Consider the following 15,059-nt stretch of genomic DNA (forward strand, 5'->3'; position numbering starts at 1 on the left):
CTCTGATCCCCCTTCCCCAGCCTTGTTGCTTTACCTGAGTAAATAATTCTTTTATTCACCAGTTTACACCTGAAATGTCACTTGGAACATTGCTTCCCTTGACCTGTCTATCCCCTAGGACCTGGCACTTTTCTTTCTCTGCACTTTCCTCAGATTGTGATTCTGTATCGTTCGTATTGTCCTGTTTGGTGTTTTAATTGTCTTACTGATTGTGAGCTCCGTGAAGGTTCAGTCTGGTTTGCTCTGTCACTGTATTGCTATTACATACAGAATCGTGCATATAATAGGCACTTACTAAGCGCTTGGGAAGTAAGTTACTATTCATTGGCAAGAGCGCTGCTCACTCAAGACTTCAGAGTTGGAAGGAATCTGATGACTCGTCTAATTGGTCTCGTCTCGTCTCCGTCATTCCGGCCATCCCCTTGACAGGTGCATTCGCATTTCACTCCTTGGATATTCTGTGAGCAGAGATCGCTGGTCCTGCCTCCAGTGTGGTCGTCTCTCTGTCCTTTGCTTTCTTGTCATTTTCTAAAGTATTTGAGAGTCGTGACCAGGTGGAATAAAGTAAGATGGTTACTCCTTTGACTACGGCGGTGTTCTATCAGCGCTTGGTCAGACTGTCTTCATTCTTAGCTGTTGGTCTTAAGCACTGATGCTTTTTGAGCTTGTAGTCAGCTAAAACCTAACATTTTTCTTTTGAAGATTAGGGACTTCCTTTGTTAGATTACAGTGAAGCTCTTGAAGCCGTTTTACCCTCAGCCCTCTCTTGGCTAAAGCTGTTCTCCATACAAGTTGTCGGAGAGTTTTTAGTCTATGAAAATGTCTTGCAGCTGGGATTGTCACGGGTAGCACCTGCTACTTCTGTGCAGGGTTTGCAAGTATGCCGTAAACATGTTTGAGAAGAAGAAACTTTTTTTTAAGCACCTACTCTGTAGCAGGCTTTTCTAAATACTTTATGAAGTAATGTACATAAAAGACCCAGCACGGCAACTTAGGGTAGCATTTAAGATGTGGACACCCGCATTAGATCTTGTTGATTAGAATTATGGCCCTACCTGTTACCAATTGTGTAATCTTTGATAAATTCCTTAAACTCCACTTGCCTTAGTTTCCTCATCTGTAGAATTATTATTTAAAATAATAAGCCTATCTTGTAAGATGGTTGTAATGGTTCTGTAAATTAATATGTTCAAAGCATTCATAATAGTTCTGCTACATAGAGGTGAATATATGTTAGGTATTACCTCATTTAGTTCTCAGAATAAGTATTCTCAGAATATAATTCCAGTCTTACAGATGAGGAAACTCACCCAGAAAGGTGAGGTTACTTCTTTAAGCAGATCCAAGATTGAAACGTGTGCCAAGAGTGGTAGAGTTACAGTTGTTTGTGTGGAAGGAATCACACACGATCCCTTTCCTTTGAAGGGGGCTCTACCTGTACAGATGCCTAGGGTCTCCTTGACTGCAGAATGCCTTGCCTGTACCTCTAATGAGACAAGACCACATATTCACTTAAATACACTGATGAAGAAACAGTGACACGGAAGCATGGAATCAGTCATCTCAGTCAGTTTTCTGCGCAGGACTGTGAGGTCCTTGAAGCAGAATCCGTCATGTTTTTATTCGTAGCCCCTTGCATTAATGTGTAATACCTACTCAGAAAACACTGTTGGTGAATAAGTGAGTAAACCAATAAATGTGTGAAGGTATAGGGAGAGAGTGAGAGCTGTTACTAAGAAGAGAGGCAGGAATGATGCCAGGGTTTTTGGCATGGGTGGCTGGAGAGATGGCACCACTGTCCTCTGATAGCAGATGGAGGAGGAAGAGAAGGAGGCATGCCTAGAGGAATGGGAAGAAAAGTTAATAAGTTTGATTTGGGCAGATGGAATGCAATCCTAGCCGAGTATTTAATAGGCATATAGAAATAGGGAGAGAGATCAGGGTTGGAAATATACTGGAAAATTCCTTTGAATTTGAATCATGGAAGAGATATCCCTAGAATCACAATCCCATAATTTGAAGAAGTGAGTTTTCTTAAAAATACTGTTAAAGTCATTATTATAGATGTTATTCTGTAGTAATTTTAGACTTTACATCTTACTTTCTCAGCATTGTGTTGATGAAAAGCAGTTTAACGTCATAGTAGAGAAGTGAGAAATTGCAGAGATTTTAGAACAAACCATATGTATAAAATGCAAAATATAAATGACATCTCACTCTAAACCTTATTTCCTCAATTCTCAAAGTGCCTTTGGAGAGCTAGAGTGAAAAATTATTAGCTAAAATAGAAATCTTGATTTATTTTATTTATGGTAGAGTTCATGCCAGGGTAATTATTTTACAAATAAAACCATTTTCACTTAGGAATAGTTCAGGTTTAAGTCAGTAAAATCAGTTGCCTGGACCAGTAGAATGGGAAAACCAGAATTATATTCATTTTTATACACCCTAACCTCTTTTTCTGTTAACTATTTAACTATTTGATAATTGTCAAACCTTAATTGGAGAGGTTATGTTTCACGTCATCCATTTTAAAAGCTCAGTTTTCTCCTAATGAAGTCAGATTTGTAATATTTTATGGAAATAATTTTATTTAAGATATATTTCTATTGTTTTTCCTTTAATGATGAAGCACACTGCATATTTAAATGTTTTCCTAGATAGACCTTCTCTTCTAGCTACAGAATACGTTAGTAGAAGACTCAAAGTGTTTTATCACATCTACTAAGATTGAGAGATTAATTGTTTAGTGTTTTAAATTCAGCTCTTCCTGCTTTATTCTTAATATATTTAGAAATTTTCTTAATGGTGTTAAAAGTGTTTTATTTAGAGCAACCAGAAAAGACTATTGAGATTATTAGTGTTCTTATCTTTTTTTACCTAAGGTTAATTTAAGGTCAGGAGAAGTGGCAACCTATTACTAAATTATTTAAGCTTTTGAATTATGGTGCCTTTTTTTTTTTAAACAAAGATAGCTTTAATCTTTGAAAATGTACTGTGTTGTTTAAAGATATGTTTGGGCATTTGTTTTCCTCTCTTAGTTTGTTAGAAACCTTCTAGAATTCAGTTATATTCATTTCCTTTTTAATATTTTTATCTTTCAGGAGTCAGGAAGAAAGCAGTGGAAGTTGGAGTCATTGTTACGTGATTGAGACTTTTTACAAGAAAATCTGATTGAATAGAAGTCTTTTAAATTAGTGACCATACAAGACCAGTTTTTAAAGGTAACACTGGACAGGAAACGTTAAAATTGAACAATGACTCAGCTGTACACTTACATCAGGTTATTGGGAGCCTACCTGTTCGTCCTGTCTCATGTTCAAGGTAAATTCATTTAAGCAACCGTATCTCTTTTTTTAGTCATTTATTTCTGTATGTAAAAAAAGCACTCATTATTAGGACTGCTCTTTCAACTCATGTCCCATTTTGAACAGTTAAGCCCAGTGTGCCAATAGCTTTTAAGTATAGAGGCAAAGGATAGACACATGCTAAGTAATTTTTGAACTTCACTATGACAGAAACATTTCCAAGTCTCTGTAAAATCTCAGCCTCTTTGAGCCTATTCTGTCATCTCTAATATAGGCATTATGACATGCAGCATCAGGTTTTAGGAGGATTGAATGAGGTAAAATGTAAAGTGGCTGACCTAGTGCCTGACACATAGGATAATAGATACTCGGGACTTAGTTTTAAAATTCCTCTCCTTTAAATTACAATAAGGAATAAACAGTTTTTTTAAAAAAAAGCGTTGTTGTTAAAAGAGTTTAGAAACATACATATAATGTCTGTGTGCCAAATATCAAGATTGAGTACTCAAAAGTTTTATTTATGACCAGTATTGTAATTCTACACTGTGCATTTACAGCATAGAACTCCCAAACAGGAAGTTATTGTGATGATTCTTAGGATCAAATGGGCTATATATTTACACCTGAGCTTTTTCCTGTATGGTTTAATTAGGACGGTATTTTCAACTAAAGAGAGTGCTATTTGACAAAATGGTTTTACAGAACTTACTGAACATCTTTGTTCTCTTAAAGTTGATGTCTTTAAAGACTTTTCTTCATGTTTTGTTCACAGTGACAATATCTACTGATAAGAATTATGATTAACTGCATAAATCTTTAAATTTTCATTTTAAAGAATGAATGTTGTAATGAAATCTTAGCTTCTTTTGTATTTTGCCTTGGGTTTAGCACCCTTATTTTTCCATGCTTGAACACAAGAGTGCTCTTGCAAAAGCTGCTTTTTTTGTGTGAAACATTATATTATTTAATAAAACATCTTTATTTTAATTCTGTTATTACATGCCTTGTTGATCAGTACCAGTCAAAACTGTTATAGTTTTAAGATGAGTTAAATTAATAGTAACATTAGTATAGCCTTTGCTACCTTACTCCCAGGTAATCACTATTTGGTATTAAATTTTTTTAATCTCCACAGTATGATACAAAATTCTCATTCCCCATCATAAGTTGTTACATAATAAGCTTTTTTTTTTTTTGACCATGCCATGTGACATGTGATACCTTAGTTTCCCAACCAGGGATCAAAGCTGCTTCCCCTGCAGTGAAAGGTTGGAATCTTCACTACTAGACTGCCAGGGAAGTCCCAATAAACTTTTATTAGATGAAATAAATTGGGTTTTAGTTAACAAATTTAATGAAAAGTCTTAGCACTGTATCTCTCTGAGGAAGAGCAAAATTTGTTACATTTCCTTTCAAAGAAGGTTGGTTAGTCTTTGATAACTATTATTTGCCTTCAAATAATAAGATTAAAATATTTACTCTTAATGAAAAGAACTAAAACCAATGTGCAAAAATTATTTCTTAGAGATTACTACAGATTGCTAGAGTGGTGTTACATATATAACCTGTAGCTTCAGCCCATCCCCAACTTATAATTTTATGCTTTGTAAACACAGGACTTGTGGGTAGAAAGAAATTGGCATGTTCTAGGTACTGACACAGGTCTTTATGTCTGGGCATGATGGAGGGGAAGTGCGGTGAGTTGATGATGGAGATGTCCACAGGGTCCAAATCCTGTGGGGTGTCAGTAGGCATGGTGAAGGAAGTTGAACTGTATTCCGAGTGTATATGAAGCCATACAACTGTTTTAAGCAGATGAGTGATAAGATCAGATTTAGGTGTATAGGGTAACTCTGGCTGCTATGTAGGAGACGGACTGGAGGGGCAAAAGCAGAGGTTGGGAGGTCAATGTCGAGATCCTTTTACTTTGGAAGTGACATGATGCACCCAGGAGATGGCAGTGGAGTTGGACCAAAGTGAGACAAACGGAGATACATTTTGGAGGTTGAGCCTGGGGAGGACCAGGTTTGAGGAGAGAAGTCAAGCATTCCATTTTAGATGAGTTTCATTCGAGATGCTTAAGCGAGTCAAGGCTGAAGGGATAAATCTAGAAACCATCACCAAAGAGGTTTATTTAAACCGTGGGAATAGGTGCTGTCGCCTAGGGAGAGTGCGGAGAGACTGCCTTCTTTTCCCTGCACCTGTACTTGGTGAGATTTTACAGCTTCAAGGTGTAGCTCAGGTTTCTTTGCTTTTGACACCCGAGAATGAGTTTGTGTTACTAGCTCCATCCTTTGTTTGCATAGCTCCTTTGTATTATATTGCGCTCTGAATTGTATTTATTTATGTGCTTATCCCCTCCACACACATACATCTTTGCCTTCTTGCAAGTTTCTCAAGAACCAGATCAGTTTCCAGCATTCAGTAACTTGCCTGCACGTAGCTGGCCTGTAATTAGTTACTGTTTTGTTACTTAAATATTTGAGATAATATAAACCCCAGATGCACATTATTGCAATTAAAGTACTTTTAGCTCTTAAATTCATTGTTCTAGGAAGTTATGTGTATTAACCATCATGTAACTTTGAATTTTCCAGGTATTGGTGATCTTTTAGTATAGTTTTTTTGTTCTTAGTACTATCTTCATTTATACACTTTCATATTTAAGCCCTTTATTATGCATTCATTTGATCTATATATAATCTCTTAATTGGAAATTATTGTCATCATTTTTTATAGATAAAAGCCTGAAGTTTAATATCTCAACATATCAGATATTCAAGACTTGAACCTTTGACTTCTCACTGTTATTTCAGTGTTATTTCTGCCATACTATGCTGCTTTTCCTGTGTATCACTAGAGTTTTGAGAAACCAGCTATGTGCACGTATTATTTGCCATTTGGTCTCCATAGTTAAATCGATGCTTCCTTCTATAACTGTAATAGGATTTTAAAGCTGGTTGAGACCTCAGATGTGTTGTAGTCCTGTGGTCTTACTGAGTAAATGAGGCTTGAACTGACATGCGTTGTCTGTGATCACCCAGCTCAATAAATGGTGGAGGGGCATAGCAGACCAGACTCTAGGTTTCCTCGTTTCTTTCCCAGTAGATCTCTTCCCTTCTTGACACTCTTCCCCCCTGCCCCACCCCCCACACACACCCTTTTTTTTCTCTTGATGTTAACATAAATGAAGTCTATGTTTTGTAGCGGTTTAAAGGATTAAGTGAGGATTATTAAAATTTAAGGCATGGAATCACTAAAATTTATTGAGCAGCACATTTTTTTCTGGTTATCCATGGGTATGTACGTTTTTTCTTTTTTCAGTAGTTCTCACCAGAATAGCTAAATTTTAAGTCTCAGGTTCACATTATGCCTTGAATCACTTATTTAACATTTATAATGAGATGCATACATAATTCTCTTAATATTTTGTACCTGTTTGGCTCTACATTTTATTCTCTGAAGACCTACCCCCACAAGGAGTAGCCTAGCTGATTTCACTGATTCAGAGGGAGGGATTACTAAAACATTGCTTTAGTTCTGTTCTGCTTTCGGTCTGAAAGAATCAGTACCAAATAAGACAGTAAGTGTCATTTGAGGCTACGATACTAGTGCCAGAACACAGCTCTGTTTCCAGGCTCCAACTACTGCCCTACAAGTACCCTTCAGTTTCGGGCAGCACAGTCTGGATTTGAACCAATGACCTTGAGAATAAAAGGCACCAGATAATATGATTAGTCCCCAGACTCTTACAATTCCCTTACTTAAGCAATTAAAATCCAGAGCAAAATGCTTAGTAACTTCACTATCACATAGAGGTACGTACAAATAAAGGACTTAATTTTTTTAAGCTGGTCACAAGTTTTGAACCAAAGTGTCTTTAAAAGGAACCATAATTTGTCAGTTTTTTAATGGTGGGAATTACCTAACTGTTCTGAAACTGCTTTTCATTTTGTACCTTTCTTACAAGTTACGACCTTTTTTCTACCTTGTGCCACTTTTGTCTTTCACTAGTGCGAAAATTGTGACATAGTCATCCCCATATATCCCATGAGAGCTGAGATAGTTTATCTGTGCATTTTAGGCTGTTAGTAAATGTAATCATATTAATAAAGTTTATTTTTAATTAAAAGCATACAACTACAATTAATGCAGTTAAGAAAGCATAGAAACTTCTCCTCACTAAAAAATTGGAATAAAAGAATTAGATTTTCAGAAATGGTTCATTTACAATTTCACGTTTGAATACAGGGCAGAATCTAGACAGTATGCTCCATGGTACTGGGATGAAATCAGACTCCGATCAGAAAAAGTCAGAAAATGGAGTAACCTTAGCACCAGAGGATACCTTGCCTTTTTTAAAGTGCTATTGCTCAGGACACTGCCCAGATGATGCTATTAATAACACATGCATGTAAGTATTTTATGCTTCTTAAAGTTATGAGAATAGGGTTGTATTTAGTGCTATTTTAAGAATCGTTTACTTTGACTAAATTTTTTTCCCTAACTTTATATGGTATCTTTCCAAAGAGCCAAAAGCTTCTTGTTCTTTATATAGGAACATATATTAAGTGATTGATGGTTATTTTCTTAGAGTAACATTGTAATGTAGCTTTTAAAAGAGGTAAAAGGAATCTGGTATTTGTCTGTCATTTTAGGTTTATTCAGGGATCTTTTTATCAGAAAGTTCTTGATGCTCATTGTAGATAACTTAGAGATTATTAAAAAGAAACCTTGAAAATTCACATAAACCTTGTAATTCTAAATTGGTTGAAATATTTTACAGGTCTACAAGAATGACATTGTGATAGTTAAATAATTTTATTTTCTTATAAGTGAACCCCCAGTCTAAATCTGCTTTATATAACCACTTTAAATTTTCTGCTTAATTTTATGTTAACTATTTAATATTTATATATGATCATCTAATTCTGTTCCATATTCCTAGGGGACAGTGAAGAATTAATTGTCTTACTAGTCAAAAAAAAAAAGCAACCCTGAAGGACTCAGTCAGTCATCTTCCTGTTGCTAAGATATAGTAATCAATAACTTGTTTTGTACTTTCCTAATACTTTATGCTCTTTGAATGTGAACAGATATATAGCCAAGAAGTATACATACAAAATATTGAAATTGTATGATAGTTCACCATATCTTAGATTTGTTTTTTTTTCTCGTAGTTGTTGACTTTACTGTAACAGACTGGTTGATCTGTGTTAGGAGGGTGTTCCCTATTATATTACCAGGTGACTTCCTGCCAGACTTCTTGTCTGTAGTTCATACTTGGTCCATGTGAGCTATTTGTTAGAGGCTTGGGTAACCCAGAGTAAAACTTAGTGATCAGTTTTAACAGAATTTCATCCTGTCACTTAACATTTTCTCATTTCAGAAAATGAAAAATTCTACGAGATTCTTTAAACTGTAACAGTACACTTACCGATATGAATAGTAAGGAGGAACACAAAAAAATCTTTTAGATATTTCTTCTACTCATTAAAGCTTGAATGTATTAGGAGATAATTCTGGCGTACTAATACCTAAATAACATTTGATTTAATACAAATACGTTTATATACATTTCTTGAAAATTCAGCTATTCAAAAGTTCTCCTTTTTTCCTTATCACATTAAATAAAAAGTGCCTCTCAGAATCTTTGTTAGTCAGATCTTCCCAAATATACTTTCCTTTGTCATTGAATCTATTTTTATGGTTCACCGAGAAAGTTTTTTTTTTCATAATATTGTGTATAGTATGGGAATACAGAAAATCTTATGGATGAAAAGAGACGAAGTTATTTTTAAGTATGTTTTTAAGCACTAAAGATTATCTACTTTATAAAGTTTTATAGTTTTTCTGTGATCACATGACTATGATTAACAAAGGAAAGGTGAATAGTATTTCATATTTGGGGGCACTTGTTTAAAAGAAATCCTTTACTGCCTGACACTGGATGTTTATTCGACCTGTAGATTTTAGTTCAAATATGACAGCTTGTATTTGCCTTAAAATGCCTGTAGACTTACCAGTAAATCACACTGAATGTAATTCTTATTCAGAACTAACAGCCATCATTAACTGGTCACATTCAAACTGAGGTTTAATGAGTACCTTCCGATCTGAAGTTGATCTTTTGTCTTTCTGGCTTTTTTTCTTTTAGAACTAATGGGCATTGCTTTGCCATCATAGAAGAAGATGACCAGGGAGAAACCACATTAGCTTCAGGGTGTATGAAATATGAAGGATCTGATTTTCAGTGCAAGGTAATACCTAATTTGAGGCCTATGAAATTAAGAAGGGAGGGGCCACAGGAAAAACATTGACTCCCTAAGGAGAAGTGTGCCTGGTCTGCATATTGCTGTGTGTTCTGGGAACAAATATATTGGAGGAAGCTTAGCTCTTACTTCAGGTTATATGATTGTGTCAATTGAAATTACAGATTATTTTACTTTTAAAAAAAGTTTTAAATCATCTGTTTTTAAATTGTCAAACCTGTAAAAAAAAAAAATGCTGTCACACTTATTTGTACATTATAAAATGGACTAGAAAGACTTTAAAGTGACGAGTAATAACCTTTATAACTCCCCAAGACAACTTAGAAATGTTAAGCCCTTGTAAGATCTCAGTGGAGTTACTTTAACAGCACAGCAAAGGAGTCAGAGGATTAGTAATAGTTTATGAACATATTGATGGCTTTGGGTTATAACCCTAATCTCTTCAAAATCCTGTATAATAATTTTGCCCCAGGTGATCTTTCCACTGTTTTTGAAAACTGCTCCAGAGAGAACTGTTTATTAACAAATTTAAGCCGCAACTATTTTAGAAAATTATTCAAATCAGTGAGAAACTCTCAGGATTGGTAGAAACTTTACGCGGATACACGAATGCACACGTGCACAGTCACATACATTGCGTCCTATTTTCTGTTTGCTTCACCTCTAGCAGTAAGGGGCTCATCACCTCCCAAGCCCACCTGTTTCATTTGCAGTAATGACCTGACCTTATCCTTAGAAAGTTTTTCCTCCAAATGACTGCGTATCTCTCTTCCTTTGTACTCCTTGGATCATAGAGAACAAATTGGATCGCTTTTTAATACGGTCGCCCTTTACGATGTGAAATCTTTTTGTATTACTTTATTCCTCGTACACTATAGTTTTTACCCAGTGAAAATAATGGTTCAAAGTAACTTCAACTACTGCTTGTGTAGGATCAGCTTTAGAGTCACTCTTCAGTGTCTCAGTGTGATATGCAGAATTGACTGTGGTCTGGCGAGGAAGACCGAGCAGAGAGTTAGGAACTCCTTCTCCTGAGTGCAGCAAAATGTCATGTTAGAGGTTTGTCATACCTTATTCTTAAGTAAGATACTGAGTTTTCTGTCGGCTGAAATCCCGGTGTCATTCGCTCATGCAGCTGCTCAGCCATCTCTCTCCCATTCCTCACTGGTGCAGATAACTAAAGGAGAACGGGATGAGTTTGGTTACATGGTTGTCCATAGTTGTCAAAGTTAAGTTTCGTCATATTAAAATTAATCCTTTGCCCTTGTCTGTCAGGATTCAGGAGATGCTGATTTGTTTTTGTCTCTTCCAGTTTTATTTATCAACCACACTTCAGTATACTTTTTAATCACATAGAAATGTTGACGCTTTACTCTCTTGTTCTCTTATTAACAAAAGAGTTCCTGTAAGAATCAAATAAGAGACAACATATATACAGAGTTTAGCACAACTGATACATAGTAAGGACTTAATAAATGGTAGCTTTCACCATATTGATAATTTAGTTGAAAGCAGGCTTTCAGCTGAATCACACAGATCCCTGAGTGCATACTGACCACAGTACCCAAGGACCACCAGGTACACGGATAGTTTTAAGGGAATTGGTTTACAGATCCGGGACTTCCATAGAGCCTGATGCTTAATATTTCTCTGCCTGAGACCAGAGCTTCTCACGCAGTTTCTCTGTTCCTTCCTCTCCACAATCAGCCTTCTCACGGTTTCCTGATTAGTAGCCTGGAATGCAAATCCTCAAGTTCCTGAACACTGTTAAAATTCAAAATCTTAGTACCAATGTGGGGAACATGGGGATAGCAAATATATTTGCATGTTTGGTAGTTCTTCATTTTTTGCTTTCAACCAAATTGCTTCATTTAAAATAACTTTTCATAGTAGGATTATTATAGATCTTTGTCCTGTGATTGGAAGGTCTTCAAAGAATTATGGGACAGTGGTACAACAAATCCTTCCATTACCATCTTTTTGTTTATGTGATCAAAAAATCTTAGTACTCACCCAAAAAGAGGAGAAGAGAAAAATAGGGATAGATGCCAGACTTTTCTCATTCTGGCAATAAGGAATTATCCATGAATTTATGAACTAGTTTTATTTAAGTCCTGTCCATCTCATACCTTTCCAATAAAATTTTCTTTTTATGTAAAGGTTATAATGTACATATAATTTTGATTAATTTTATACTAATATGCCGGGGTCCTGCCCTGGTGGATCCAGGGAATTTGAAGGGGAGACGGCATAGGCAAGGAAAACTTATTTATTTATTTAGAAATATAAAAGAAATTAAGAAGAAATAGTATAGTAGGAAGATTTAGTGGAGAAAAGAGGCTGAGTAACTTGGTTTATGGGGAAAGTTAATAAAACCTCAGGACAAGAGATTTGCACCATCTACGTTGGGCCACCGGCGCCCGTTTGAATAGCAGAGGGTACCCCACTGTAGGCTCCCTCTCTCACGGATCTCAGAAGCCAGGGCAAGTATATTCATATGTTTATTTTTGAGGTGGAGAATTATATCTCATGATATATTACATTAGGGCACAATGATTGTGGAACATGTGGAAAGGAAATAGCATAAGGAGAAAAAGGAATACTATAAAATTTTCTGATTTTTTTTTAATAGTGATGATGGGTATTGAATTGCCATTTTATTTAGATGCTCCTGAATAGATTTGAGTTATTTTAACTTTGTTTTAAAATGTGCAATAAGTAAGGTATTATCAATACATTCTTTGCACCTACTTACGAAGAAACATTTCAGATGTTAGCCTAAAAATATACGCGGGAATACGTTGTGTTCGGAATTCATTTAGAGGGGTGGTGGTTCAGTCGCTAAGTCGTGTCCGACTTTGCAGCTCCGTGGACTGCAACACACCAGGCCTCCATGTTCCTCACTATCTCCCGGAGTTTGCCTAGGTTCACGTCCACTGATTAAGGGGTTACACAGATGAAAATAGTGACCGCCACTGGGGTTACTTTCTGTGCATCTTGCTACAGATCCCTGCTAATTCACCTGGCACCTAGCCTGGGCAGAACAGCTCTCCTGCCGGCACCCACCGCTTTCCTCCCGGTGCTCGCACATGCCGTCAGGTTGGGATCAAAACAGGTGCAAGTGATAATCACCGTTCTTTGCCCAGGCCTTGCTTTTTCCCTCACACCGCCCGGTCTCTGTAGGTAAATCCAGCTTATCCTGGCTCTTCCTGTAGGTGAATTATTTCTCAGAGGCCGCACTGCGATTGCTTATAGTTTAGTTCCAGTTACTTTCTCCTGTGGCACCCCTCCTAACCCGCCACCCCCACTCAGGCTCACTACATAAGTTAGAATCTCCTCTGTTTCATCAATGCCGAGTAAGTTTTCTCCCCCACAAGGATTTTTATTGCCCACATAAAATCAGAGATACAAATGGGCTTAGGTGGGGCGTGGCAGTGGGGAGTGCAGGAACCAGAAAGGTTGTGTCAACCAACATCGTAATCTAGACACACTTAACTTTTGCCTTCCCAGACATACAGTTAACCTGTGTAAGAAAGATGTGGGTCTCATGTTGCTTATTCTCAGCGAAGCTACATTGAGTCCTCCCAGAGACCGCAAGCATTTTTGACTTATTCTAGAATCTTGACTGGGATCCATGCAAAGTTCACCAGAGGAAGAAGAATTAATTTCTTGAACATTTACTGTTTAGTTTAATATGTTAAGTGCTTGGTACAGTTTATCTCATTTTCTCCCAATTATCCTATAAGGTAGGTATTTTTTATCCTCCATCTTACAGGAGAGAAAGCTAAAGCCCAGAGAGAAGAAGTAAGATCATTGCTCAGAGTCACAAACTTAATAAATGGCAAAGCTAGGATTTAAGCTATTTGATTGCAGAATCCTTGTTTTCATAATACTATGCTGCCTCCAACCATTGTTGGCAAAGTCCTTCTTTCCCTGTTAAAAGTGATACAACATATAGCTATCTAGTTAACGCTCCTTGTTTCTGAAGTCTTTGAATCGCACCTCGTTCAGCCCTCTTCGCGGTGCCCTCGTCTTCCTGTGATAGTAATTCATCTAGCTTTGTGTTCTCTTCTCCAGTCACCAAGTTACGTCCGACTCTTCGCGACCCCACAGACTGTACACGCCAGGCTCCTCTATCCTCCACTGTCTCCCAGAGTTTGTTCAGATTCTCATGTCCATTGAGTAGTTGATGCTGTCTAACTGTCTCATCCTCTGCCACCCTCTTCTCCTCCTGACTTTAATTTTTCCCAGCATCAGGGTCTTTTCCAATGTATTGGCTCTTTGCATCAAGTGGCCAAAGCACTGGAGCTTAGAAGATAGGAATTCAGACAGAACAAAGAAACACTGCAGGGTCTCTGCATACTTCTGGGACCCCGACGCACTTACCGATGCACTTACCGGTGTTGGGTCTGCCTCCTTCGTACCTGTAATCATCCCTGGTGGGGAAGACTGGAGCGGCCAAGCTCATCCGGGAGACGCTGCTTTCCTTGCCCTCCGCTGCCTGCTGTTTTCTCAGCAGCAGTGCTTGCTAGTCTTTCTTGTAGCGCTGCTAAGTTGCTAAAAACGCTTTGCTGATTCTTCTTTACATTTTCTGACCTGCAAGGCTAAGCTCATTTTGAACTTTAGCATACTGGGACTATTCTTGGATACTTTACACTTCTTTTTATTCATCTTTAATTATATACTCTTCATTCCATCCTTCATGTAAGTTTTCTCTAGATCCGGGATTTTTTTTTTCCCAGAGTCACTTGTGTAACTTCTGACATATCTTCCTTTTCTCTTTTTATGATAATTTAAAAGTAATAGTTTGTTAGAAAGTTTAAAATTCAGTTAAAGTGTAAAACTTGTGCTTTTGGAGGTTTCTAAATACTCTTGACCCGTCTTTTCTTATGGGGACTCTCAAGTCCCTTATAGAAAGAATCCCATATAGATTCCCTTACGGAATCTCATATTCACCTTTTTAAAAGGAATAACCCGATTATGCTGAGGTTTCCCCTTTCTGGCCCTCTGATATTTAAGACTAACATGGTTAATATCTGCTTATATTCTTGCTACTTTTATAATGACAAACAATTCCTTTCTGTTGCTGTTTTGGTCTAGAATGTCACTTCTTCCAGGCAGTGCTGAAATGTCAGCATTCAAATTAAGAACTTCTCAAATACTGTATTTTTGGTTAAATAAAACTTCGCATGTAATTGTTGACATCTGTTCCCATGACTGCAGTCTTCCCTGGGCTCACTTTCTGATCTGTTAGGGATACATACCTGGTTAGTGGTCTCTAAAAACGATCAGAAGTACTATTTCTATAGTTTGCCCTTACGCTCACCACATACACTTATTTTCTTCTGTATTAGGTTCATTAGTTTCAACATAGTTGTTATATCATCTGTACCTTCTGCCTATTAGACTACCTTTTATAACATGCAATTTATTTGGCCTAGGACACACTCCACGTTTCAGTCAGATCTTCAGTCCCATC

The 15,059-nt window shown here is 37.0% G+C and overlaps 1 protein-coding gene across 7 annotated transcripts in view; it reads left to right on the forward strand.

Annotated features, from left to right (window-relative positions):
- The window catches only part of BMPR1A (bone morphogenetic protein receptor type 1A), a 145,178-nt gene that overhangs the window by 110,869 nt on the left and 19,250 nt on the right, over positions 1-15,059 (forward strand). For 6 of the 7 annotated variants that reach the window (XM_060406335.1, XM_012104920.5, XM_060406336.1 and 3 more), the window contains 3 exons: positions 3,105-3,324; positions 7,560-7,722; positions 9,466-9,568. In XM_060406335.1, coding sequence (XP_060262318.1) covers positions 3,258-3,324; positions 7,560-7,722; positions 9,466-9,568 — 333 coding nt within the window. In that variant the 5' untranslated portion in view covers positions 3,105-3,257. Of the gene's footprint in view, positions 1-3,102; positions 3,325-7,559; positions 7,723-9,465; positions 9,569-15,059 lie in introns of those variants that run through there. The other variant, NM_001280714.1, reaches the window with a different exon arrangement.

Source organism: Ovis aries, chromosome 25, assembly GCF_016772045.2.
Source record: "Ovis aries strain OAR_USU_Benz2616 breed Rambouillet chromosome 25, ARS-UI_Ramb_v3.0, whole genome shotgun sequence".
NCBI classification, from domain to species: Eukaryota; Metazoa; Chordata; class Mammalia; order Artiodactyla; family Bovidae; genus Ovis; species Ovis aries.